Source organism: Gadus chalcogrammus, chromosome 17 (genome assembly GCF_026213295.1).
Source record: "Gadus chalcogrammus isolate NIFS_2021 chromosome 17, NIFS_Gcha_1.0, whole genome shotgun sequence".
Lineage (NCBI taxonomy): Eukaryota > Metazoa > Chordata > Actinopteri > Gadiformes > Gadidae > Gadus > Gadus chalcogrammus.
Genome location: NC_079428.1, coordinates 2,965,665 through 2,992,423, shown reverse-complemented (window position 1 = coordinate 2,992,423; position 26,759 = coordinate 2,965,665). Strand labels below are relative to the sequence as shown.

The following is a 26,759-nucleotide window of genomic DNA, read 5'->3' as shown; positions in this document are numbered from 1 at the left end:
ACTTACCCTGTCTCCTCCACCATCTCCACCCCCCTGAAGGAGGTGCAATGAACAGGGATCTCTCTCTCTCTGTCTGTCTGTCTGTCTGTCTGTCTGTCTGTCTGTCTGTCTGTCTGTCTGTCTGTCTGTCTGTCTGTCTGTCTGTCTGTCTGTCTGTCTGTCTCTGTATGTCTCTCTCTCTCTCTCTCTCTCTCTCTCTCTCTCTCTCTCTCTCTCTCTCTCTCTCTCTCTCTCTCTCTCTCTCTCTCTCTCTCTCTCTCTCTCTCCCTCTTGCTCTCTCTCTCTCTCGCTCTCTGTGTGTGTGTGTGTGTGTGTGTGTGTGTGTGTGTGTGTTAGGGCTGTCAATCCTCCCCTCAAATCATATTCGAATTTCTAATGCTTCTTATGTTGAATATTCGAATAATATTCGAATATTTTAATGTTTTTTTTATTATATCATTATATACACCGATACCATCCTATTATTAGGCCTACGTCCCGCGTCCACTAGAGGGCGCGTCAACCAAATCTGTTATGTAACATTTGCAACAAGTTTTACCAAATCAATACAAAACTTATATAAATACGTAAGATATAACGCCAGAAATATTCAAGCAATGATGTTTAATGAAGAAGCTGATGTTCAATCATTCAAATACACACACACACACTGCTATTTTACGATGTTATTCTTGGCTGTTTTGACCGTGGCTCTTCCTCAGCCGCTAACTGTTCTGCGTACTCCGAGTAATGCACTGAATGGAGGTGTGCGCTCATGTTGCTCGTAGTCGAGTGGTACTTTAACGACTTGCAGCATAATTTGCAAATGACGGGTTCTCTGGATGTAATCTTCCCGTTTCTCGATGGAAATCCGAAAGTTATGCTTTCCATCTCTGTGTCTGCTCGCGCGCTGCTTCCCAGCATCTTGTAAGCATACAATGCCGATTGCCGAACGTCACGACGCACGACGTTGACTTTCATTTGCGTCGTTGCTCGGCAAAAGTTAAATGTAATTCTTGACTTGTCAATAAGATTTGCTAAAAAATAAATAAAAAAAAGTTCGAACGTTAGTTGCCGCACTCGAATGTTCTCCTTTTTAAAAAATTCGAATTATATTCGAATAGCGAAGTTCGTTTTGACAGCCCTAGTGTGTGTCGCCATTGTATCCCTCCCGCCTTGCTCTCAGTGAGAGGGGGAGAAGAGTGAGAGATAGAGGTGTTCTGGGTGGATATGAGTTGAGTGCAGGACCGGGGGGGGGGGGGGGGGGTGAGGGAATTCCACTCGCCCGCGATCACCCTCCCTCATAATTGAAGGCTGGAGATTGCCCAGCTAATCTGACAGGCCTCTTAGCCCCGGAGAAGTGGGAATTATGGGGAAAACATTTTCGCGACAACACTTCAAGACCCTCTTATTATTCTACTTCTTTTCGGCAACTGGGGTCAGATTTTGATAACAGAGTTGCCAAGTTGGTGACGTACTAGCAACGCGCATGAACATGGCAGAACATGAACATATCACATACTTTACTGTTGATTTACGTAGCTTATCGCTTCTAATTTTTTTCAAACTTAAGATAATAATTTAGCATTATTAATTTCTGTATTTTTAATTAAATTTCATTTATATTTGTCAATTTAATCTTAACGATTTACCTTTAACCTAACAACCTTTAATAATAAACATAACCTCTGAACAAAGTATGTAAACCTTCCCTAACGATAAGTATATTAAATATATATAGGCTAAAACTATTTTTATGTATTTTATTGACAGAATAACCCAAGTATACTATCCAATTCCCAAAAGAACACAGAAAATACAACAAAGAGCATTGAGGCAAAAGCAGCCTAGTACGATTATGGTAGACTATGCAATGCTCTAGCAGAACTCTCAAATAATATATTTTAATGAAACACATTAAATTAATCGATTATGGTATTGAAACTTGACAGAATCTCACTGTCCAAAATCTTGATTCAGAATCTTTGAACATTATTTTAAACTTAAATATTACCAAACAATATAACATAATTAAAAGGTTGTAACGTGAAGCGGCGGGATCCAAATGGCCATCATGGCGAGGTCGTGTTGCCATGGTTTCCAAGCGTCAGTGAAAGATTGCAGGTTTTAGCCAGTGAGTTAATCAAATCTATCACAAATAGAGAGATCTAATTGATTTACGCTTCTTACAGATTGATGATTGTTATCAAAATAAAGTTAAGCATGAATATTGTAATTTAGCAAATGCAGAACCTGCAGTTAACTGAAGTCCCAAGCCTGATAGTAAGGATTATAAATGAACCGCGATCCACTCCATCCTGGTTTAGGAAGCTGAACGTGAGAAGCCTCTTCATGATTTAACTTTGACCCTAAACACCAAGGAAGCACAAGTCAGCATTAAACATTAAACACATTATCACTTTGATGATGTTAACATATAACTGTGATGAAGTATTGCTCAACTATTACTGTGATGATAGTGTTAAAATATTACTATCACTATTGGTGTGATAAAGTAGGCTGCTAATAAATATAACTGTAAATATATTACAGAATAAGTATTGTAAAGTGATGAAATACTGACTGTGGACAGAGGTTGGTACTCAGGAGCCAGTTTCTGCCCCTCAGTGTTCTCAGAGCTGGTGTCAGAATCTGGGAAATAGCAGAATGGGAGGAGGTGAAGTCATGACTGAGCTAGATGTATCTAGATCTACAGAGCTGTATAGTCCAGTGAGCTAGATGTATCTAGATCTATAGAGCTGTATAGTCCAGTAAGCTAGATGTTTCTAGATCTATAGAGCTGTATTGTCCAGTGAGCAAGATGTATAGATGTAACTAAATAAACAGAGCTGTATAGTCCAGTGAGCTAGATGTATCTAGATCTACAGAGTTGTTTAGTCCAGTGAGCTAGATGTATCTAGATCTACAGAGCTGTATAGTCCAGAGAGCTAGGTATATCTAGATCTACAGAGTTGTATAGTCCAGTGAGCTAGATGTATCTAGATCTACAGAGCTGCATAGTCAAGTGAGCTAGGTATATCTAGATCTACAGAGTTGTATAGTCCAGTGAGCTAGATGTATCTAGATCTACAGAGCTGTATAGTCAAGTGAGCTAGACAAGTCACCAAGGTCTTGGTGTTGGTAGTGGCGTTAATCATAAGAGCAGTAAAAACAAATTATACTCACCAACTGGTTTGTGACACTTTTCTGAATCTAAGGATCAAGAGAAATGATTAGTGTTGTAACCGTGGAGAATATCCTCATGTTATTAGACTTTCATATTCTTAATGCCACAACATCTCTATGGACACGACATTGGAGGAGGTTCATCATTCAGAGGTGGAGGTTTCTACAACCAGACCACCAGTGTGTGAAGACAACCAATCAGAGTCTAGGAAGGGGACAGGAAGTAGGAGCAGGTGGATATCAGGTGTCAGTCCTCCTGGAGAGTTTGATTCACTCACCGTTCCTCTTCCGGTACAGAAAGACTCCAACAACAACAGCAACAGTAGCAACAACAGCAACACCAGTGAGGATGAAAGCAAGGATGTGACTCTTGTCCCCTGAAGGTAAATGAAGAAAATAAAATCAGGTGTTTAATAATAGATGTTGGACAGAGACCCTCCCTCATCCATCCCTCCATCATTGAACCACATGTCTATGGTCACGTGATGCTACAAACACAACTAAAACAGCCTCAGTATTCCTCTATATAGAATCTGTTCTGGAGCTCAGGGTCACTCATAGGCCTTTCACACCAAAAATAACCAAGAGCCAGTTCCGGGCTGGTGCTAGGGCCAGTTCAAAACTGGTTCCAGCCTTATCCCAGTTATGAACCAGTTGGTTTCACACCGGCCAGAGCCAGCCATGGAGCCGGCGAGAGCAACGTCATCACGTCACTGCAAACGGCTGCAGCTGTTCAAAGATAGCCTTTGTCCGGGTTGCTCCCTCTAACTAGTTCTGGACCACTGAAGAAGGCCAGAATCCAAGGAGACAGGTTGTCTCCTCCACGGTCCACTGCGTTTTCGTCTTCACGTCCATTGTTTACTTCGGTGTTTTTAAAGATGCCGGTCTTCGTTGGTCTTGCCCCTTCGTTGGTCTTGCCCCTGGCGTAAAGGCAGTTCTCTTTCTAGCCCAGCTCAATCCTGGGGTTGGAGTTGAACCGGTCTTTACAGGCCAGAGCCGTCTCTCTGGCGTTGTGAAACCAAAACACTCTGGCTCTAGCTCCGAACTAGCGCTCCGATTTTGCGGCGGTGTGAAAGGCCTATCAGGGACTGATCTGAGCTTAGCCCTATTCATAGAACTCATTTACCCACAATCCATCGTGTTCTGCTGCACTGAGCTACTCCGGAGAGCTGTGTGTTTACCCAGTAGCTTCAGCAGTGTCCAGGTAGACCCAGGCACTCTAGGAATACTCAAATCTCCTAACTTGTAGGCCTCCGTTGGCAGTTTGTGAGTGTTGCGTGTGTTGAGTGAGTGAGAGGTTGCGGTTGCACAGCTCAGGCTGCCGGACGGCGCTGCAAGGAACTTTTATAAACGCAATATTGATATCCCGCAATAATCAGCCCGGCCCCGGCACCTCGGAACATTAACGGCCCACCGGGAATTCTCCCGAGTGCGTGCGTGCGTGCGTGCATACTGGTTTCAATAATACATTTGATAGTATTTCCCATCTTTGCTGAACAAGAGTTTTGTTCGAAAGTTCAGTGATTGAAACAAATAAATCCCGGGCTGTTGAAGGAGGTGGTGGGACATGTTCCCCACCTCCATCCCCTCCAACACCAGTCTTACCCCCGTTGGTCATGATATGGGCGGGGTCCAGGGTTGTGGAGATGTCCTCGATGCCTCTCAGCTGGACCACACACTCGTACCTCCCCCAGTCCTCCTGCGGGACGGCCGTGAGGTCCAGGTCCACACTGACCTGGAAGGTCCCGTCGTGGTTGGGGAGGACCTCCCCGGGGTCCACCTGCTCATGGAGCTCCTGGCCGTCTCTCCTCCAGAACACCACCACCCTGTCAGGGAAGAAGCCTGTAGCATGGCACACCACTGGGGAGGAGGGGCTCCTCCGGAGCAGAGACACCCGCGGACGCTCTGGAGAGAGGGGGGGGGGAGGGGGAGAGAGATTATTTTATAATGTTAAACACGTGTTCTTGTCATGTAAGTCTCGATGGTTTATTTCAAGACATGAGGACTTTTTTTTAAATATTTTTGTCAGAGAGAGAGAGACGGTGGAGCGAGAGGGTGGTCAGAGATAGAGAGAGGGAGGGAGAGGGAGGGAGGGAGAAGAAGGAGAGAGGGAGGGGGGAGGGAGAGAGAGAGAACAGGGACTCAGAGACATGAGTCCGTCAACGCCCACCAGGTCATGTGACTCTACCTGTTCTCTGCAGAGTGCTCTTCCCGTAGGCCAGGAGCTGCTTCAGCCAATCAACACACTCCTTGGTGTAGTAGTTCTTCAAGTATTGATTATAAGCTGTATCGTGATCCCATCTCAGTTTGGTGGTGAGAGCCTGACGCACTGGAGCGACCCAGGTCATGGTCTTCAGGTCCAACGCTAGGAAGTCCTCTCCATCAAAACCCCACTGTTCATAACCCTCAGTAGTACCATCCTCATCATCCCACTCACAACCATACATCTGCTGAATAATGTGGGCACCTGAGAGAGAGAGAGAGAGAGAGAGAGAGAGAGAGAGAGAGAGAGAGAGAGAGAGAGAGAGAGAGAGAGAGAGAGAGAGAGAGAGAGAGAGAGAGAGAGAGAGAGAGAGAGAGAGAGAGAGAGAGAGAGAGAGAGAGAGAGAGAGAGAGAGAGAGAGAGAGAGAGAGAGAGAGAACCATTAACTGTTGGGCTGCAGCTCTGCAGAAACTCTAAAGGACGTGAGACCACAAAGACTACAGATAGGAGCCTCTTCAGAACACACGTCTTTATGTGATTGAGTCACCACACACCTGGATAATGTAGAATGGTTAACAGAATAATAATTAGTTTAAAATGATACCGGAGTAATTAACAAGTCTCAAACTACACCACCCTACACTGCACTACACCCCTTACACCCCCTACACCCCCTACACCGACCTACACCACCCTGCACCACCCTCCAGCCCCTACACCACCCTACACCACCCTACACCCCCTACACCACCCTACACCCCCTACACCACCCTACACCCCCTACACCACCCTACACCCCCTACACCACCCTACACCCCCTACACCACCCTACACCCCCTACACCACCCTACAGCCCCTACACCACCCTACAGCCCATACACCCCCTACAGCCCCCTACACCACCCTACAGCCCCTACACCACCCTACACCCCCTACACCACCCTACACCCCCCTACACCCCCTACACCACCCTACACCCCCCTACTCCACCCTACACCACCCTACAGCCCCTACACCACCCTACACCCCCCTACACCCCCCTACACCACCCTACAGCCCCTACACCACCATACACCACCCTACTCCACCCTACACCCCCTACACCACCCTACAGCCCCTACACCACCCTACAGCCCCTACTCCACCCTACACCGCCCTACACCACCCTACAGCCCCTACCCCGTGGATATATAGAGGAGGCTTCCCTCAGCAGTTCAGAGGTTATCTTTAACGGATCACCAAACAGTCCCAATCACCTCCAGGGTTAAAGACATGTCTGCTGAACTGTAGGAAGACGCGTTACTGATCTGGATGAAAACGTACGGCACCAGGAAACTGCTGCACTGAAAGGAGCATCGCTGTTCAGAGGAGCTGAGGGCAGGGACAGGGACCCCGCTGAATCAGGAAGACTGAAGACAGGCTACTGTGCCCTGGTCATTCAATACATTCGAACACAGATGAGAAGCTTGTGTGAGCGTGCTTCTGTGCGCATGTATAGAGATACACATTCCTGGACATGTGTGTGTGTGTGTGTGTGTGTTCGTATTGGGGAATGAAGAACCAACGGAGTGGAACAAATATTCTGTTTCGAAACACGGCAGCACAGCAGCACCACCTGCTGGTTACATGCCGGTAATACAGCCGGTAGACCCGCAAATAGTTTCCTTGATAAAAGAAGATGTGACTTGATTATTCACTGCGGGGAGATTTTATAATATTAGTAGACGTTAACTACTTTAACTAAATGTCACGTAACATTTTCTGTGACTTTAATTGTATTTGTATTTTGGAGTTGCCATTTTGTCCTTTTGAATACAATCTTTTAGAATATATTTTTTTCAGGGTTGTTGAAATGAAAAGTCCATATTTTTTATAGCAATAAAGGACAAACATAAGTTGTATCATTTAGCAGTGACTGGTTCATTAAAAAGTGTATTTAATTGCATTCTTTGAATTTATTTGAACAGTTGGTGCAAGTTGTGACATTATGTGCAGGGCCGCGGCCGGGCCCTGCGACCGTCCGGGCCGTGTGTGTGTGTGTGTGTGTGTGTGTGTGTGTGTGTGTGTGTGTGTGTGTGTGTGTGTGTGTGTGTGTGTGTGTGTGTGTGTGTGTGTGTGTGTGTGTGTGTGTGTGTGTGTGTGTGTGTTTAGGAGTATGGTTAAACTTTATTCTGGGGTTAAATGATGGCTATCTCCATGTGAGAGGTCAGATATTAGATATGAACGTACCTCCTGTCTGGTTAAAGCGCTTCTTCAGAGTCCCCATGTTGGCTTTGAAGCCCTGCTGGTTACCCTTTCTCCTTTCAGTTTCACTCTCCAGGTAGTCTGGGTCTTTGTCTCTGTTGGCCTGGTCCACCCAGTCCTGTTTGGTTATGATTCTCTGGGTGTTGCTGTCATAGTACTCAACCTGAACCTCATCAAACATCTGAACAGTCACATACTCTGGGAAGGTTGAGAGTCCAGACGACGCCGTGGAGAAAAACTGCAGTGAGTGAATCACTGTAGACAGACGGACAGACAGGTTAATACAGTACATCACGGAGACAGACAGACAGAGAGACAGACAGAGAGGTTAATACAGCACATCACTGTAGACGGACAGACAGGTTAATACAGTTGGCCTACATCACGGTAGACAGATAAACAGGTTAATACAGTACATCACGGCAGACAGACAGTAAGAGAGACAAAAAGGTTAATACTATCCATTATATAATATTAAACGATTATTTAAATAACTAGTCCAATGTTTTTATAATTCTAAGTATATTGGTGAATTTCTGTATTCGATTACAGCATTTTAACTATCTTCAGATTGCTATCATTGGAATGATAATAATTACTAGGCCTATAGCAAAATAATTATTATATTTCATTATGTATTGATAGCAACGTGTGTGTGTGTGTGTGTGTGTGTGTGTGTGTGTGTGTGTGTGTGTGTGTGTGTGTGTGTGTGTGTGCGTGCGTGCGTGTGCGTGTGTGCGCACGTGCGCGTGATGATTCTCCAAGAACGTTGACGAGTTAATAAGATTGTTATGAGTGTTAATATAATACTTAGGATTAACAATAGACTTAAAGTACACATTGGATTCCCTCCTAACTGAAGTTTAATTTTTGGATCTGATTGTACATTTTTGAACGACGTCATCAAACCAGTGCGCTGGTTTCGTTTTCACAGTAGAACCTAGTTTAAATATACACAGTAAAATATAAATAATGCTGTGGATTAAACTCATTAGAGAGGATAATCAAATGCTTTTCAACGAAATTAGGGAATCTAAGCGTCGGCTCTTCCGGAACCAGAAACGAAACATTTGGAAAGATCATTTTGAAAGTTAAAAACTGTAATCGATCTTACCCGAGGACACATCGTGACCAAAGACCAACAGCAGCAGCCCTATTAGCGCCTTCATATCGATGCAATCAGAAGAACAGATCGATGAGATTATCCACAGAGACGCGACTCCGACTCCAGCAACAGACGGACTGACCAGGAAACCTGCAAACAAGAGACGGTGCGAGAGGGAGGCTGGACCAGTAGGAATTCAATATGTCTTTGACGTCATTAGTTACCAGGAGAACCTAAAGTGAAACTAACTTAAACACACACACACACACACACACACACACACACACACACACACACACACACACACACACACACACACACACACACACACACACACACACACACACACACACACACACACACACACACACACACACACAAGACACATCAAGTTTCATGTAACCCTGAAATAATTGTTCTTGCAATATCATGTTCAGCTATACATTATCTTCACTTATAAATAATGGCCAGAGAGATATAAGGTTTAGATATACATTATGTTCATCATAATATATCTAATCTTCATCAATGTAATGTTTATATATTTACAGTTCAGCTAAATGTGTCGAGTGTATGTGCGTAGATTGATGTGTGTGTGTGTGTGTGTGTGTGTATGTGCGTGTCCGTGTGTGTTATATATAGCTGCGTGTGTAAGTGTGTGCATGTATGTGTGTGTGTATTTTGTCCGTCAGCATAAGACATCTGATATCAGGACGCTGGTGGAGGAAGATCACAATAAACATGAACTCTTGTCACAATAACGCTGGTCAGGGCAGTGGACTACACACAAGCACGCACGCGCACACACACACACACACACACACACACACACACACACACACACACACACACACACACACACACTTACTTCCCGGACACTCTTCAGTCAATGATATATTTGCTTGTTGTTGTGTCACTTCTTGTCTGTCGTACTTCGCTCTCTTGTCAAATTTTTTATTACTCCGATATTCGATTCATCATCAACACTAGGCCTATCTTAGCCTGCATGGAGTCATTCCCCTTATCAGGGCTGGCAGCAGACCAGTTCAAAGAAGGGAGAGATTTGGAAGCATTTTTTTTTGGAATAACAATGCAACAGACTAACGATGCATGCAGTGATGATGTGATACACTGATCGTTTAAAACTGCTCTTGTGGAATCTGACCACATATTTTCTTTCTGTCGCCAGAGAGAGAGACCCGAGTCTCCCAGCATTCAAGTCTCAAGTTGGTCAAGTCCAGAACAGTCTCACAGCAGGGAGTCAGTCCAGTCTCACAGCAGGGAGTCAGAGTCCAGTCTCACAGCAGGGAGTCAGACTCCAGTCTCACAGCAGGGAGTCAGAGTCCAGTCTCACAGCAGGGAGTCAGAGTCCAGTCTCACAGCAGGGAGTCAGAGTCCAGTCTCACAGCAGGGAGTCAGAGTCCAGTCTCACAGCAGGGAGTCAGAGTCCAGTCTCACAGCAGGGAGTCAGAGTCCAGTCTCACAGCAGGGAGTCAGAGTCCAGTCTCACAGCAGGGAGTCAGAGTCCAGACTCACAGCAGGGAGTCAGAGTCCAGTCTCACAGCAGGGAGTCAGAGTCCAGTCTCACAGCAGGGAGTCAGAGTCCAGTCTCACAGGTCAAGTCAAGCCTCAATTCTCAAGCTCTGTTATCCACACATATTATTTCATATTCAAATTGACTTTTTGTTAATTTAGCGATTAGAATGTTATTTTTTCCATAGAATGTCAACAATTTGAATATTGTGTCTCTTTAATAACCTGCTCAGTGCTCAGGGTGGTTAGTCGAATTCTGCACTGTTGACAAGTGATTGACGAGGACGCATCGATTCTGTGGGCAGCTATGCGATTAAAACATTTATTACCCAACATACATTTGGAGGCAATACGCCTGCGTCTGTATGTTTTAACGTTAACCTGTTAGTGTGCAAATAAAACAACTATTCATTCAACAGAATGTTTTAAAATTCTTAATTTATTTAATTGTTTGGTGCAATCACATTATCCACCTAAAACAGCAACAGCTGCTTTACGTGTAACTCTAATGTATTCGTAACTTCACATTGGTTATTTTATAAACCAACTGTAGATTTCGATTACATAGATAATTATCCACCCATAACAGCAAAAGCTGGATAATAACATCAGTAACTATCAGTAACAGTGGCATTATAAGCATTATAAAGCATAATCTAAAACAGCAACATTTATTCATAATACTGTACACCACCCGGTCTTCCTCTGCTTTCATTTCCTCCACTAGAAGGCAGTCACAGCCTGTGGATGCAGAGCGACAGTGCGAGGGGTTATCTTCGCTGACCCATAAAGTGGGAGGGGTTACCTCCTCCGAGTCATAAAGTGGGAGCGATTACCTCTTCTGAGTCATAAAGTGGGAGGGGTTATCTCAACTAAGCCATAAAGTGGGAGGGGTTACCTCACCTGAGCCAGAGTGGCTTATGTTAAGCTGGGGCGGCTTTATGAGATATTATTTTGTGGGATGTTTTCGCTCATGAACGCTTCAAATTTGCATATCATTGGAGAACCCAACCATGTAGGCGTCTCGTTAATAAGTCTTGACCAATAGTGTATAAATGTAGTTTGTTTATTTTCTAGGTCATCAGTAGCGATATCAAATAAATCACGTGGTCTTCTGAAAGAGAAAGTGACTCTCTTCCCCGCGTGGGTTCAGACGAGGCGACGCGGGCGGGATATCGGTTTACTGCGCCTGAACATTTATCAATTACTGCTGAAGACTCATGTGACAAGATATATACACATAGATATACATATAGATGTGGAGTTTGTGTGTGTGTGTGCCCATATCCGACCTAAGTCATTCTCACTGTTGGTGACATCCTGATTGAAATCAATACCATAAGAATGCATGGATCGACAGAGCGCTTGTTGTAGTCCAACTTCGGTAAACTTTAGTTCCACGCTAGAGACGCTAGAGGTCAGCTATGCTCGTCGTCGCGCAATGACGTCGTTTAGGAAAAGTGGAGTCGAATTCATTTTAAACAGTGCTGTTCTTTCCTATGTTCGAAAGGAAGCACCTTTTCATCTCCCCTTGACCCGATGACGTTTTCCCCAAAGGTTAAGTAAAGGAGGCATAAAGGTTAGGATATTTGACTATTCGTAGAGAACTTCCTGCTCAGCTTGTGATTCACACACAGGCCTTTATATTATCTATAATTGACAGATCATGATGATATCCGGGTATACGGACATCGCTGGAACAAGTTTGTACACCAGTTTCAAACTTTACAGGGCAGACCAGTCCGCCCATCTCATATATTACGATTCGTTAGTTTAACTTTGTGACCCCAGCGTGTTTCTGAAAGGTTGAGATGTTTTCAACAAGAAGCTGGGAGCGGCCGCACAGAAGGAAATCAGACGCTGGAACAAGACGCTGGAACAAGACGCTTTTTGGACACAGACCATTACAGGTCAAACTCATTGGATGCCATTTAGTGTGTTGGCAGCTGGTGATGGTGTTTTCTCTTCACCCTGCTCCACCTATGGAACACAACACAACACAATGATGATCTCACTTTAGTACACAACAACACAACACAATGATGATCTCACTTTAGTACACAACAACACAACCATGATCTCAATTTAGCACAAATGTTTGACTTTTCTCCACACTAACATACATTTCTTCTAACATAACTTCCCGTGCTGTCAAACGTATAGCTCATCTCGAAGACGGAGAAGATCATCATGGCCCGAGCTTTTTGGTCAAATGTTTCCTAGTTGTACATGTTGTGTGTATAAGGTACAAGAATGCCTTTGGTGAGAAAGCATTCAATTTCTTGGTCGCTGAAAAGTCAATTTTTTTTATAGCAATAAACGTCAAGCATCAGATGTATTATTTTGGCAGTGACTGGTTTATTAAAAAAAAAATTTAAATGCGTTCTTTGAACTTATTTGAACAGTTAGTGCAAGTTGTGACAATATGCATTTTAAGCATAATTCTTAATGTCAGCTTAAATACAGTATTTGAATAGTTTGGTGTTAATAATATTTGAATAACAAATGACAATGTTCATTAGTGTGGTCTATAATACAAACCATTTTCTTTCTTCTACAATACAGTGCAGTTGAAACGTCATTTTATTTGACCTTTGCACCCCGTCGTGTGCGGAGGTATAAACATGGAGTCAAAGGTCGCCAGCTGCAGTGACCCCCTAAGCTGGTTTATTACTTATTGCATCAGCAGAGCGGCGGTCCCTGAGCCGGACGTCCACCACGCCTGATCCACGTCTGCACCATCGCCCTGACCTCCATGACCCCACCGTGACCCCTCGACCTCCTCCTCCGCCCAACGGCGACGCCTCCTCGTCCGGGCCGCGCCCCGCCCCGGTCAGGAGTCCGTGTGGCTGGTGTGGACCCCAGTCAGAGGGGGCCCGGGGGGTTGGTAGGCGGGCCGGGCCGGGGGCCTCCGGGGCCGGGCGGCGGGGGGCCGGTACTGGGAGCTGTGGTCGGCGGTGCCGTCGAAGGGCGGGGCTTCCTGTGGCGTCGGGGTGGGTCTGCAGCTCTCCCTCGCTGTCACCGGGGGGCCGGGGGGGCAGACCCTGTCCCTGCTGGTCGTGGCGAACAGCGCTCTGTTGACTCTGAGGTTGTCACGTGGGCGGAGAGGGTGGACCCTCTCAGGGCTGTCCCACGCCTGGAGGTCTTCTGTTGGAGGGACATTGGCGTCGTTTATGAGTTGATGTACAAACCACACGGCGCTACGCTGCACACGAAGCGGCCGGGCGCACCCACCTGTGTACCCCGAGTGAGACGCCATTCCTGCCTTCAGAGGAGGCCGTTCGTCTGTCCCGGATCTTGTCTTCTGCACTTTCTGTTCCCTTTAGTCGAGCAGTTGGTTTAATTCGACCTCTGATCCTGAATCAGGCTCAGGGAACCACGCGGCTTGTCCCTCTATCTGGTGGTTAACTCTCTAATTAGCATAATTGACTACAGAGTGGGACGAAAAACCAATAATAATTTTTTCAATAAATTGTTGTTTTCGGCCTACAACAAAATTCTTTGAGGCAAATTGTGTTTGGGGGCTAAACGCAATTGGCTGCCTATTGGACCCCCCATCCCACTCCGGACCACCTCTGGTGCCTTCGGGAAAGCCCCCTAACCGTCCCTGGGAGGGGGACCCCTCTTCTGCGTTCCTCACACTGGACACTTTGGACTGTTTATTTGTGAGGAATTAGTCTCCAAATATGTCATATCATAACACGTCTGTAAGGGTGTCAACATGTGCTACTAGGAACAGGGTTAGCTTCAGGGTGCTTAGGGTTAGGGTCAGTACTGACATCACCCAGAGGGGGCGGTGTTGAGGGGCTCGTCACTGCTAAGTATCAGCAGCTGAGTGGGCGAGGGGGGCTCAGAGTTTGAGGCTGAGTGGAGAGTCCCTGGGTCAGCAGGTGAGATTCGGTGAGGGAAAGTAACCCGATGGTCAAACGCTGCTGGGCGTCTTCGAGGAGAGGACCTTATGTATTCGTGTGTACACGGTGGAGTTGAAAGGCTGGACTTAAGGCGCGGGCTGGTCGCCTGGAAACGAGGTGCCGGTGCGGCGGGACACGGAGCGGTTGGCCTGCGATGGCTGTGGACCTGTGGTGAGTACCGCCCTGTTCTTCGTCTTGTTACTCACTTTATTTGGTGAAGGTTTGGTATGATATCTATGAAGCTAAAGGAGGGGAATTGTATCGGCATGCCTGGAGGCTTAGCTTGGCATCTGTGGATGCCCTGCCTGGAGCATTCTGGTCCCCTGGGCTATGGGTTGTGACTGTAAAACTTGGTGTTGGTCCTTTGTGGCTATGTGTGGGCATTGCAACTTGGTTTGTGGCTTGTTGCTGACCCTTATGTGCGGGAATTTATTTTTTTGTGGCCACGAGCGTCACCTGGCCTGCTGGTATCTCCAGAATTGATGCATGAATGAATGGCTCCTTGCATGAGTCGGACTCCTCCCTAGGCTCCAAGGACATGTGTGGCCTGTTATTATGAGTGTGTGAATGTATTCCCTCCTTGGGAAGCCCTTCTACAAACCATATAAAAATATATGAAAGTATAGTAAGTATCACATGGAATACACAGTGGGCTGCAAGCCTCACTCAACAACAAAGAAGTCAGACATACATCACCATGTCAATCAATCATCACTAAATCAGTGGTCAAAAAATAATTATGTTATCCATCATCAATCATAGATTCTAAAAAGCAAACATGTCAGTTCCCTCATAGAAAACCCATCAAATAATTCTAACTATGTGTGACACAAAGAGTTACACTTTCAGCATGCATTGAATTGCAACTCCACAAAAATAAGTGACATAAGAATACATTTTAGATTAAAAAATTCCCTTCAGATATGCATAGATTTAGAATGATTCAGGTGATCTTCATGTATTGGTGCGCTGTATGTATGTTTGGGCTTTTGGACATTCCTGTAGTCGTTGCTCCTCTTTGCTGTCATCAGATCCTGTAGTTTGTGAGTCCAATGTTTGTTCCATTTCGTCAAGGGCGTGGCTCACATGTAGAGGTCACTAGCACGATCACATGTGAGCCTCCTCCTGGCGTCCAATCGTCAACTCGCCCGTACCAGAAGTTAGGAACATGTTCCCAACCGTCCAACCGGATCAGCTCGGGCCCCTCTGGTGGATCCTCGTCTGTGTTCACGGGTTCACACTTGATCTCCATGTAAGCTTGGATGGCACCTGGTGCTCCTGGAGCGCTCACCGCAAACAGGTTCCCCATCGTCCGGTGAAAGCGTCATTAATGCCCGAGTTCTCTGCCAACTCTAATCTGAGGGACTGTAACCCTGCCAGCGCCCTGGCCACCGACTCATCTGGAGCTGTGTTGTTGGGGATAAAGTACATGTCGTCCCTATCATCTCACACACCCCTCCTCGCTCTGCCAATAACATGTCCAAGGCTAGCCTATTCTGATGGGTCATTCGGGAGGTGGCATCTAATTGTTCTGATAGTCCTTTGACTGCATCAGTGGTCAAATTGACAAACCGTTGTTGATTATAGTATATATAATTGATCCAATCAACCTTTCTGTTAACGGTGGACCTTCAAAACAGAACTGATTCAAATCCTGCCGTTATTCGATTGCGTCATGTGGTTGTGGCTCCTGGCGCGGCCGGGTCTGGTCCTGGGAAGTTAGCGGCTCCGGGTGTGTCTGCATATGGCTCCTCTGGCTCTGGAACTTTGTGTTTCTCTTGTTGGATTATAAACTCATGCATGGCAGTCTCTTAATTCTCTTTCTATTTGCTCTAATGGAAGCCCCTTATGGGGCCCTCGAAATGTAGGTGAAGGCATGGGTCGACCTGTAAGCATTTCATGTGGGGTTAGATGAGTCATTCTGTTAGCTTGCATGCGATAACTCGATAGTGCTACTGGTAGTGCATCTATTCTACACAAGTCAATTGAGTCAAAAGTTTTGTTTTATTTTCACTACTTCCCTCCTTGCGCATAGCCAATGCAATGCACATTAAATGATAAGCTTAGTTTGATTGAATAAAGAATAATTAAATAATTTCATTGGTTATGATCTTCATTTGATCATAATAATAATACATTTGATTTAGAGGCGCCTTTCAAGACATCCAAGGTCACCTTACAGAATATATAGTCATCATAAATCGTTTAAAAAACAAGACATTGTGAAAAAAATAAAAAACATAACATAACATAACAAGACAAAACAAAACAAACAAACAATCAAAACAGTGATCAGTTAGACGTTGTGTGCGAGCTTGAACAGGTGAGTTTTGAGTTGTGACTTGAAGGTTGTAATGGTGTCTGACTGTTTTATGTGTGGGGGGAGGGAGTTCCAGAGCCTGGGTGCTGAACAGCTGAATGACCGGGCACCCATAGTAGTGAGTCGTGATGTGGGAATACATAGTAGTCCAGCAGAGGTTGAGCGGAGGGAGCGGGAGGGAGTGTATTCTTGGAGGAGGTCGCAGAGGTAACTGGGGGCTAGGTTGTGGAGAGCTTTGTAGGTGAGGTGTAGGGTTTTGTATCATACTGCATATCACTTATTTTAGTTTACTGTAAGTGTAAACAGTAAAGTTGTTGTAGTTGGAATTTAAAAATTATGTTTGTTTTGTGAGGCTTGTGGTGGCGTATATAGTTTTGGTTTGGTTCCTTTAATCAATGAATACATTTATGATGTCATCAAAAAAGGACTCCAGCCTGCACGCGCACACATTCAGAAGAAGATTGATCTGTGTTGCTTGCCAAATATGGAAACTGGAACTAATCATAATTGTAAAAATCAACATGTTTACCAATTCTGCTTCTTTCTCATTACCACACATATTAAAGCAATAGGCCTAGACCTACTGGTCTAGACCAACACTCATGTAACTCAGCACATTTATGGCACAAATCCAAAGTAACCGCCACTCTACCACCACTTTACAGAGAGGCTGGCCCTCTAGTCACCACACACTGAGCAGACGGCGCTGCCATAGTGAAAACAAATATATATATTGGTTTTTCTAAACAAATATTTTTTTTCTTTTGTAACATCCTGAAAAAAGGATGTTACACCCCTGCTATGCAGTGACCATAGCCGCCATTCGGCGGTTCTTTTGACGTCAGGAGACAAGATGGAGGCCGGTGTAGTGGCAGTTTGTACAGGTGGTGTTGTGGTGCTGATGACCCAGGCAGCCAATCAGGTCGCCCAGGCAGACTGTCTCCAAACCAGTCAGATCAGCCCTGGGCCTGAATCACCCGGCAGCCATTCGTCCTACACGCTAGCTGGGTGGGGAACTGAATGAGGATTTATACATTCTATTATTTGATCTGCAGAAAGAATGTATCTGTTTGCTTGATGTTAAAGCTATTTACCTTTGTACAATTGTGTTCATATTGTATATCATAGGATATTATCAAATACTGAATAAATGAAAGACTAAAAATACCTATCTAAATAACCTAAAATCATTAATGCCGTTAAATGTTTTTGTGAATGTATATCTATCACATCGCTTCTCAGTTTTTTATAACTTAATCCAAGAATTTTTAATTATTAATTTCTGTATTTTTAAATTCAATTTCATATTTAAAAATCAATCAGTTTATATTTGTCAATTTAATCTTAAGGATTCACCTTTAATAATAAACCTCAACTCTAAACAAAGTATGTAAACCTAACCTAACAATAAGCATATTAAATAGGCAAAACGATTTTTATGTATTTTATTGACAGAATAACCCAAGTATATACCATCCAATTCCCCAAAGAACGCAGAAAATACAGCAAAGAGAATCAAGGCTAAAGCAGCCCAGCACGATTATGCAGCAATGCAATTCTCTAGCTAGCAGAACTCTCAAATTATATATTTTGAGGAAACACATTAAATTAATCGATTATTGTATTGAAACTCGACCGAAACTCACCGTCCAAAATCTTGATTCAGAATCTTTGAACATTATTTGAAACTTAAATATTACCAAACAATATAAGATAATTAAAAGGTTATAACGTTAAGCGGCAGAGTTAATCAAATCCATCACAAATAGAGATATGGAATTGATTTACACTTATTTCAGATCGATGATTGTTATCAAAATAGAGTTAAGTATGAATATTGTAATTTAGCAAATGCAGACCCTGCAGTTAGCTGAAGTCCCAAGCCTGATATTAAGGATTATAAATGAACCGCGATCCACTCCATCCTGGTTTAGGAAGCTGAACGTGAGAAGCCTCTTCATGATTTAACTTTGACCCTAAACAGCAAGGAAGCACAAGTCAGCATTAAACATTAAACACACTATCACTTTGATGATGTACTGTTAACATATAACTGTGATGAAGTACTGTTCAACTATTATTGTGATGAAGTAATGTTAAAATATTACTATCACTATTGCTGTGATAAATAAATATAACTGAAATGTATTACAGAATAAGTATTGTAAAGTGATGAAATACTGACTGTGGACAGAGGTTGGTACTCAGGAGCCAGTTTCTGCCCCTCAGTGTTCTCAGAGCTGGTGTCAGAATCTGGGAAGTAGCAGAATGGGAGGAGGTGAAGTCATGACTGAGCTAGATGTATCTAGATCTACAGAGCTGTATAGTCCAGAGTGAGCTAGATGTATCTAGATCCATAGAGCTGTATAGTCCACTGAGCTAGATATATCTAGATCTATAGAGCTGTATAGTCCAGTAAGCAAGATGTTTCTAGATTTATAGAGCTGTATTTTCCAGTGAGCAAGATGAATAGATGTAACTAAATATACAGAGCTGTATAGTCCAGTGAGCTAGATGTATCTAGATCTACAGAGCTGTATAGTCCAGTGAGCTAGATGTATCTAGATTTATAGAGCTGTATAATCCAGTAAGATAGATGTATCTAGATCTATAGAGCAGTATAGTCCAGTGAGCTAGATGTATCTAGATCTACAGAGCTGTATAGTCCAGTGAGCTAGATGTGTCTAGATCTACAGAGCTGTATAGTCCAGTAAGCAAGATGTATCTATATGTATAGAGCTGTATAGTCCAGTAAGCTAGACAATGCACCAAGATCTCGGTGTTGGTAGTGGCGTTAATCGTAAGAGCAGTAAAAACAAATTATACTCACCAACTGGTTTGTGACGCTTTTTAGCAAACTAAGGATCAAGAGAAATGATTAGTGTTGTAACCGTGGTGAATATCCTCATGTTATTAGACTTTCATATTCTTAATGCCACAACATCTCTATGGACACGACATTGGAGGAGGTTCATCATTCAGAGGTGGAGGTTTAACCAGACCACCAGTGTGTGAAGACAACCAATCAGAGTCTAGGAAGGGGACAGGAAGTAGGAGCAGGTGGAGATCAGGTGTCAGTCCTCCTGGAGAGTTTGATTCACTCACCGCCCCTCTTCCGGTACAGAAAGACTCCAACAACAACAGCAACAACAACAGCAACACCAGTGAGGATGAAAGCAAGGATGTGACTCTTGTCCCCTGAAGGTAAATTAAGAAAATAAAATCAGGTGTTTAATAATAGATGTTGGACAGAGACCCTCCCTCATCCATCCCTCCATCATTGAACCACATGTCTATGGTCACGTGATGCTACAATCACAACTAACACAGCCTCAATATTCCTCTATATAGAACCTGTTCTGGAGCTCAGGGTCACTCATAGGCCTTTCACACCAAAAATAACCAAGAGCCAGTTCCGGGCTGGTGCTAGGGCCAGTTCAAAACTGGTTCCAGCCTTATCCCAGTTATGAACCAGTTGGTTTCACACCGGCCAGAGCCAGCCATGGAGCCGGCGCGAGCAACGTCATCACGTCACTGCAAACGGCTGCAGCTGTTCAAAGATAGCCTTTGTCCGGGTTGCTCCCTCTAACTAGTTCTGGACCTCTGAAGAAGACCAGAATCCAAGGAGACGGGTTGTCTCCTCCACGGTCCACTGCGTTTTCGTCTTCACGTCCATTGCTTACTTCGGTGTTTTTAAAGATGCCGGTCTTCGTTGGTCTTCCTGTTTATGAAGGTAAGGATAACCCCGCCCCCTGCCCCTGGCGTAAAGGCACGTCTCTTTCTAGCCCAGCTCAATCCTGGGGTTGGAGTTGAACTGGTCTTTACAGGCCAGAGCCGTCTCTCTGGCGTTGTGAAACCAAAACACTCTGGCTCTAGCTCCGAACTAGCGCTCAGATTTTGCGGCGGTGTGAAAGGCCTATCAGGTACTGATCTGAGCTTAGCCCTATACATAGAACTCATTTACCCACAATCCATCGTGTTCTGCTGCACTGAGCTAATCCGGAGAGCTGTGTGTCTACCCAGTAGCTTCAGCAGTGTCCAGGTAGACCCAGGCACTCTAGGAATACTCAAATCTCCTAACTTGTATGCCTTCGTTGACAGTTTGTGAGTGTTGCGTGTGTTAGTGAGTGAGAGGTCGCTGTTGCACAGCTCAGGCTGCCGGACGGCGCTGCAAGGAACTTTTATAAACGCAATATTGATATTCCGCAGTAATCAGCCCGGCATCCCGGAACGTTAACGGCCCACCGGGAATTCTCCCGACTGTCCCGATACGTGTGTGTGTGTGTGTGTGTGTGTGTGTGTGTGTGTGTGTGTGTGTGTGTGTGTGTGTGTGTGTGTGTGTGTGTGTGTGTGTGTGTGTGTGTGTGTGTGTGTGTGTGTGTGTGTGTGTGTGTGTGAGAGCATGCGTGTGTGAACATGCGTGTGTGCGAGCATGCGTGTGTGCGTTATTCGATTGCCTGGTCAACATGTACGGTAATATTCATACTGATTTCAATAATACATTTGATAGTATTTCCCATCTTTGCTGAACCAGAGTTTTGTTCGAAAGTTCAGTGATTGAAACAAATAAATCCCGGGCTGTTGAAGGTTTACGGTACCACTGTCATGCACCTACCCGATGTCAAGTGGACGGGGTTGAATTCACTGCGGGTCTCTCTTCTTATATCCATCTTACCAAAGATATTGTATTACTGTCTTTCTAAACACTCTCTGATCTCAATAAAAGGCTAACAGCACGAAACAGCAATATCGACGAGACGCGCTGTGCATAGAGAAGAAAGAATACCGACGTTGAATTTGCAACATTTTGCAACAAATTATTTATAAATCTGCCCATATATGGACACGTCCGAATCTTTCGGTTTTCACTGTCTACAATGTTGCATCTGCGTCTGCTGGTAATGCAACCATAAAGAAGTAAACTCTACGGGGCTATTTTCATCATTATTATGTTTTTTTATGTTATTTTTGACGGCACAGCGATCCGGGGCTATAGCCTCGAATGCCCCGGTCTACCGACGCGCCTGGGTAGAGGCCCCTGGCAGTGGTTGGGATGTGAGACATGTGTTCCCCCCCTCCATCCCCTCCAACACCAGTCTTACCCGAGTTGGTCCTGATGTGGGTGGGGTCCAGGGGGGTGGAGATGTCCTCGATGCCTTTCAGCTGGACCACACACTCGTACCTCCCCCAGTCCTCCTGTGGGACGGCCGTGAGGTCCAGGTCCACGCTGACCTGGAAGGTCCCGTCGTGGTTGGGGAGGACCTCCCCGGGGTCCACCTGCTCATGGAGCTCCTGGCCGTCTCTCCTCCAGAACACCACCACCCTGTTGGGGAAGAAGCCTGTAGCATGGCACACCACTGGGGAGGAGGGGGTCCTCTGGAGCAGAGACACCCGCGGACGCTCTGGAGAGAGAGAGGGGAGGGGGGGGGGAAGAGAGAGGGGGGGAGAGCGAGAGGGGGAGAGAGGGAGGGAGGGAGGGAAGGAGAGAGGGAGAGAGAGGGAGAGAGAGAACACGTGTTTATTTTAGGACTTTAAATATTTTGGTCAGAGAGACCAAAATAAAATCAAAGCGTCTCAAAGACAAAGCTTTGCAGCTTCTCTGAAGGCCAATTTCCACTGGAATCGGCAAGGAAGCGAACCGGCTGTGTTCCGTACTGCAATCCCCACTGGAAGCGGCACGGACACGTTCCGACTATGGCTCAAGACGTGCATAATTATAATAATTATTCATACGATATTATTCACGAGTTATATTCAAACCCTACATAATATATATGCATCAATATTATAACCCATTAAATACGGTTGTGAGGATGTGAATGGCATCTTCACTGTTTTTAAACATGTTTTAAAAGATTCACGTGCTCCTGTCTGGCTGTTTAGCCGTGATAGTCCGCAGCTGTGGCTAATAGGCTAATTGAGCCACACCCATTCTGGTGCTCTTTAAGAGGGCCAGAGTTTTAGACTGGAGGGGCTGGAGTTGTGCAAGTTACTCGACAGTTGTGCTGTGTTTTAAGTAAAGAGATGCTTTTTAACAACAACAATGTGCGTGAAGAAAGCTCTTTGGGGAAGAAAGTGCCGGTTTGGGGACGGTTCCGTGCCGGTGCCGTATCCAGGGGAATAGCCTACGTTGACTTTGATGGTTTCTATTATTTTCGGCAAGCGATTCGCTGCCGTGCCGCTTCCGTGCCGCTTCCGTGCCGTTTCCGGTGGAAATTGGCCTTGAGTGTTTGAACATTGGTAGTTGATTTGATAGTGTGATCCAAAGGGGTAGGGGGCATCAGCAAAAATCTTGCCTAGGGCGCCAAATTGGTCAGGGCCGGTCCTAGAGAGAGAGAGAGAGAGAGAGAGAGAGAGAGAGAGAGAGAGAGAGAGAGAGAGAGAGAGAGAGAGAGAGAGAGAGAGAGAGAGAGAGAGAGAGAGAGAGAGAGAGAGAGAGAGAGAGAGAGAGAGAGAGAGAGAGAGAGAGAGAGAGAGAACATGAGTCCGTCAACCACCAGGTCATGTGACTCTACCTGTTCTCTGCAGAGTGCTCTTCCCATAGGCCATGTACTTCTTCAGCCAATAAACACACTCCTTGGCGTAGTAGTTCTTCAACTCTTGATTCCAACCTCTTAAGCCTTCCCATCTCCGTTTGGTGGTGAGAGCCTGATGCACTGGAGCGACCCAGGTCATGGTCTTCAGGTCCAACGATATGAAGTCCTCTCCATCATAACCAAACTGCTGATAACCCTCAGTAGTTCCATCCTCATCATCCCACTCACAACCAGACATCCTCTGATATACGTGGACACCTGAGAGAGAGAGAGAGAGAGAGAGAGAGAGAGAGAGAGAGAGAGAGAGAGAGAGAGAGAGAGAGAGAGAGAGAGAGAGAGAGAGAGAGAGAGAGAGAGAGAGAGAGAGAGAGAGAGAGAGAGAGAGAGAGAGAGAGAGAGAGAGAGAGAGAGATCCATTAACTGTTGGGCTGAAGCTCTGCAGAAACTCTAAAGGACATGAGACCACAAAGACTACAAATAGGAGCCTCTTCAGAACACGTCTTTATGTGACGGAGTCACCACACACCTGGATAATGTAGAATGGTTAACAAGATAATAATTAGTTTAAAATGATGCCGGACTAATTAAGGAGTCTCAAACTACACCAACCTCCTCTGCACTACACCCCCTCCACCACCCTACACCCCCTACTCCACCCTACAGCCCCTACACCACCCTAGTCCACCCTACAGCCCCTACACCCCCTACTCCACCCTAACCCCCCTACACCACCCGACACCACCCTACACCACCCTACACCCCCTACACCACCTACACCACCCTACAGCCCCTACACCACCTACACCCCCTACTCCACCCTAACCCCCCTACACCCCCCTACAGCCCCTACACCACCCAACAGCCCCTACCCCGTGGATATATAGAGGAGGCTTCCCTCAGCAGTTCAGAGGTTATCTTTAACGGATCACCAAACAGTCCCAATCACCTCCAGGGTTAAAGACATGTCTGCTGAACTGTAGGAAGACGCGTTACTGATCTGGATGAAAACGTACGGCACCAGGAAACTGCTGCACTGAAAGGAGCATCGCTGTTCAGAGGAGCCGAGGGCAGGGACAGGGACCCCGCTGAATCAGGAGGACTGAAGACAGGCTACTGTGCCCTGGTCATTCAATGCATTCAAACACAGATGAGATGCTTCTGTGTGCGTGCTTGTGTGTTTGTATACATATATACACATACTTCTAGACATGTGTGTGTGTGTGTTCGTATTGGGGAATGAAAAACCAACGGAGTGGAACAAATATTCTGCTTAGAAACACGGCAGCACAGCCTCACCACCTGCTGGTTACATGCCGGTAATGCAGCCGGTAGACCCCCAAATAGTTTCCTTGATTAAAGAAGATGTGACTTGATTATTCACTGCGGGGAGATTTTATAATATTAGTAGACGTTAACTACTTTAACTAAATGTCACGTAACATTTTCTGTGACTTTAATTGTTTTTGTATTTTGGAGTTGCCATTTTGTCCTTTTGAATACAATCTTTTATGATAAAGAAATGTTCAGGGTTGTTGAAAAGTCGATATTTTTTATAGCAATAAAGGACAAACATAAGTTGTATCATTTAGCAGTGACTGGTTCATTAAAAAGTGTATTTAATTGCATTCTTTGAATTTATTTGAACAGTTGGTGCAAGTGGTGACATTATGTGCAGGGCCGCCCCCGTGTGTGTGTGTGTGTGTGTGTGTGTGTGTGTGTGTGTGTGTGTGTGTGTGTGTGTGTGTGTGTGTGTGTGTGTGTGTGTGTGTGTGTGTGTGTGTGTGTGTGTGTGTGTGTGTGTGTGTGTGTGTGTTTAGGAGTATGGTTACATTTTATTCTGGGGTTAAATGATGGCTATCTCCATGTGAGAGGTCAGACATTAGATATGAACATACCTCCTGTCTGGTTAAAGCGCTTCTTCAGAATCCCCATGCTGACTTTGGCGACCTGCTGGTTACCCTTTCTCCTTTCAGTTTGACTCTCCAGGTAGCCTGGGTCTTCGTTGGCCTGGTCCACCCAGTCCTGTTTGGTTATGATTCTCCGGGTGTTGCTGTCATAGTACTCAATCTGAACCTCATCCACCATATGAACAATCAAAAACTCTGGGAAGGTTGAGAGTCCAGACGACGCCGTTGCAAAAGTATGCAGAGAGTGAATCACTGTAGACAGACGGACAGACAGGTTAATACAGTACATCACGGAGACAGACAGACAGAGAGACAGACAGACAGGTTAATACAGCACATCACTGTAGACGGACAGACAGGTTAATACAGTTGGCCTACATCACGGTAGACAGATAAACAGGTTAATACAGTACATCACGGCAGACAGACAGTAAGAGAGACAAACAGGTTAATACTATCCATTATATAATATCAAACGATTATTTAAATAACTATTCCAATGTTTTTATAATTCTAAGTATATTGGTGAATTTCTGTATTCAATTACAGCATTTTAACTATCTTCAGATGGCTATCATTGGAATGATAATAATTACTAGGCCTATAGCAAAATAATTATTATATTTCATAATGTATTGATAGCAACGTGTGTGTGTGTGTGTGTGTGTGTGTGTGTGTGTGTGTGTGTGTGTGTGTGTGTGTGTGTGTGTGTGTGTGTGTGTGTGTGTGTGTGTGTGTGCACGTGCGCGTGATGATTCTCCAAGAACGTTGACGAGTTAATAAGATTGTTATGAGTGTTAATATAATACTTACGATTAACAATAGACTTAAAGTACACATTGGATTCCCTCCTAACTGAAGTTTAATTTTTGGATCTGATAATAGATTGTACATTTAGGAACGACGTCATCAATCCAGTGCGCTGGTTTCGTTTTCACAGTTGAACCTAGTTTAAATATACACAGTAAAATATAAATAATGCTGTGGATTAAACTCATTAGAGAGGATAATCAAATGCTTTTCAACGAAATTAGGGAATCTAAGCGTCGTCTCTTCCGGAACCAGAAACGAAATATTTGGAAAGATCATTTTGAAAGTTAAAAACTGTAATCGATCTTACCCGAGGACACATCGTGACCAAAGACCAACAGCAGCAGCCCTATTAGCGCCTTCATATCGATGCAATCAGAAGAACAGATCGATGAGATTATCCTCAGAGACGCGACTCCGACTCCAGCATCAGACGGACTGACCAGGAAACCTGCAAACGAGACGGTGCGAGAGGGAGGCCGGTCTGGACCAGTAGGAATTCAATATGGCTTTGACGTCATTAGTTACCAGGAGAACCTAAAGTGAAACTAACTTAAACACACACACACACACACACACACACACACACACACACACACACACACACACACACACACACACACACACACACACACACACACACACACACACACACACACACACACACACACACACACACACACACACACACACACACACAAACATCAAGTTTCATGTAACCCCGAAATAATTGTTCTTGCAATATCATGTTCAGCTATACATTATCTTCCACGGTCTGCGGGAATACTCGATTCTGATTGGATGCAGGGTGTGCATTAACTCATGATATACGGACACCTGGACAAGTAGTTCCGTCAAATTGTCTGTTTACCGTTCTCAATTAATGCGCTAGCTGGCGTATCGTCTCTAAAATAGTAGTAACCATAGCAACGGGAAACAAAACAAAGCTCAGCGGACTATAATACCTCCCGCTACCTCCCGTTCTAAAGTCGTAGCTATGGTCCGTCCTAATCATGGACATAATA

At 44.9% G+C, this 26,759-nt stretch overlaps 2 protein-coding genes across 3 annotated transcripts; both read right to left on the bottom strand.

The window, feature by feature from the left end:
• Positions 1 to 332: 332 nt before the first annotated feature.
• On the bottom strand, positions 333 to 8,872 carry LOC130369727 (major histocompatibility complex class I-related gene protein-like). Its single transcript, XM_056575232.1, has 8 exons — positions 8,727 to 8,872; positions 7,598 to 7,867; positions 5,354 to 5,632; positions 4,771 to 5,070; positions 3,444 to 3,542; positions 3,166 to 3,192; positions 2,564 to 2,631; positions 333 to 2,348 (listed from the first exon to the last, which is right to left on the bottom strand). The coding sequence occupies exons 1-8, from the start codon at positions 8,779 to 8,781 to the stop codon at positions 2,337 to 2,339; spliced, it is 1,110 nt and encodes a 369-aa protein (XP_056431207.1). The 5' UTR covers positions 8,782 to 8,872; the 3' UTR covers positions 333 to 2,336.
• Positions 8,873 to 17,895: 9,023 nt separating this feature from the next.
• LOC130369729 (major histocompatibility complex class I-related gene protein-like) lies at positions 17,896 to 26,184 on the bottom strand. Of its 2 annotated transcripts, XM_056575234.1 has the most exons (9): positions 26,045 to 26,184; positions 24,913 to 25,176; positions 22,997 to 23,275; positions 21,584 to 21,883; positions 19,587 to 19,679; positions 19,424 to 19,425; positions 19,312 to 19,339; positions 18,667 to 18,734; positions 17,896 to 18,457 (listed from the first exon to the last, which is right to left on the bottom strand). In XM_056575234.1, the coding sequence occupies exons 1-9, from the start codon at positions 26,097 to 26,099 to the stop codon at positions 18,446 to 18,448; spliced, it is 1,101 nt and encodes a 366-aa protein (XP_056431209.1). In that variant the 5' UTR covers positions 26,100 to 26,184; the 3' UTR covers positions 17,896 to 18,445. The 2 variants fall into 2 exon arrangements, 1 of the variants encoding a protein (XP_056431209.1); XR_008892886.1 differs by lacking the exon at positions 19,424 to 19,425.
• Between the last annotated feature and the right edge of the window lie 575 nt (positions 26,185 to 26,759).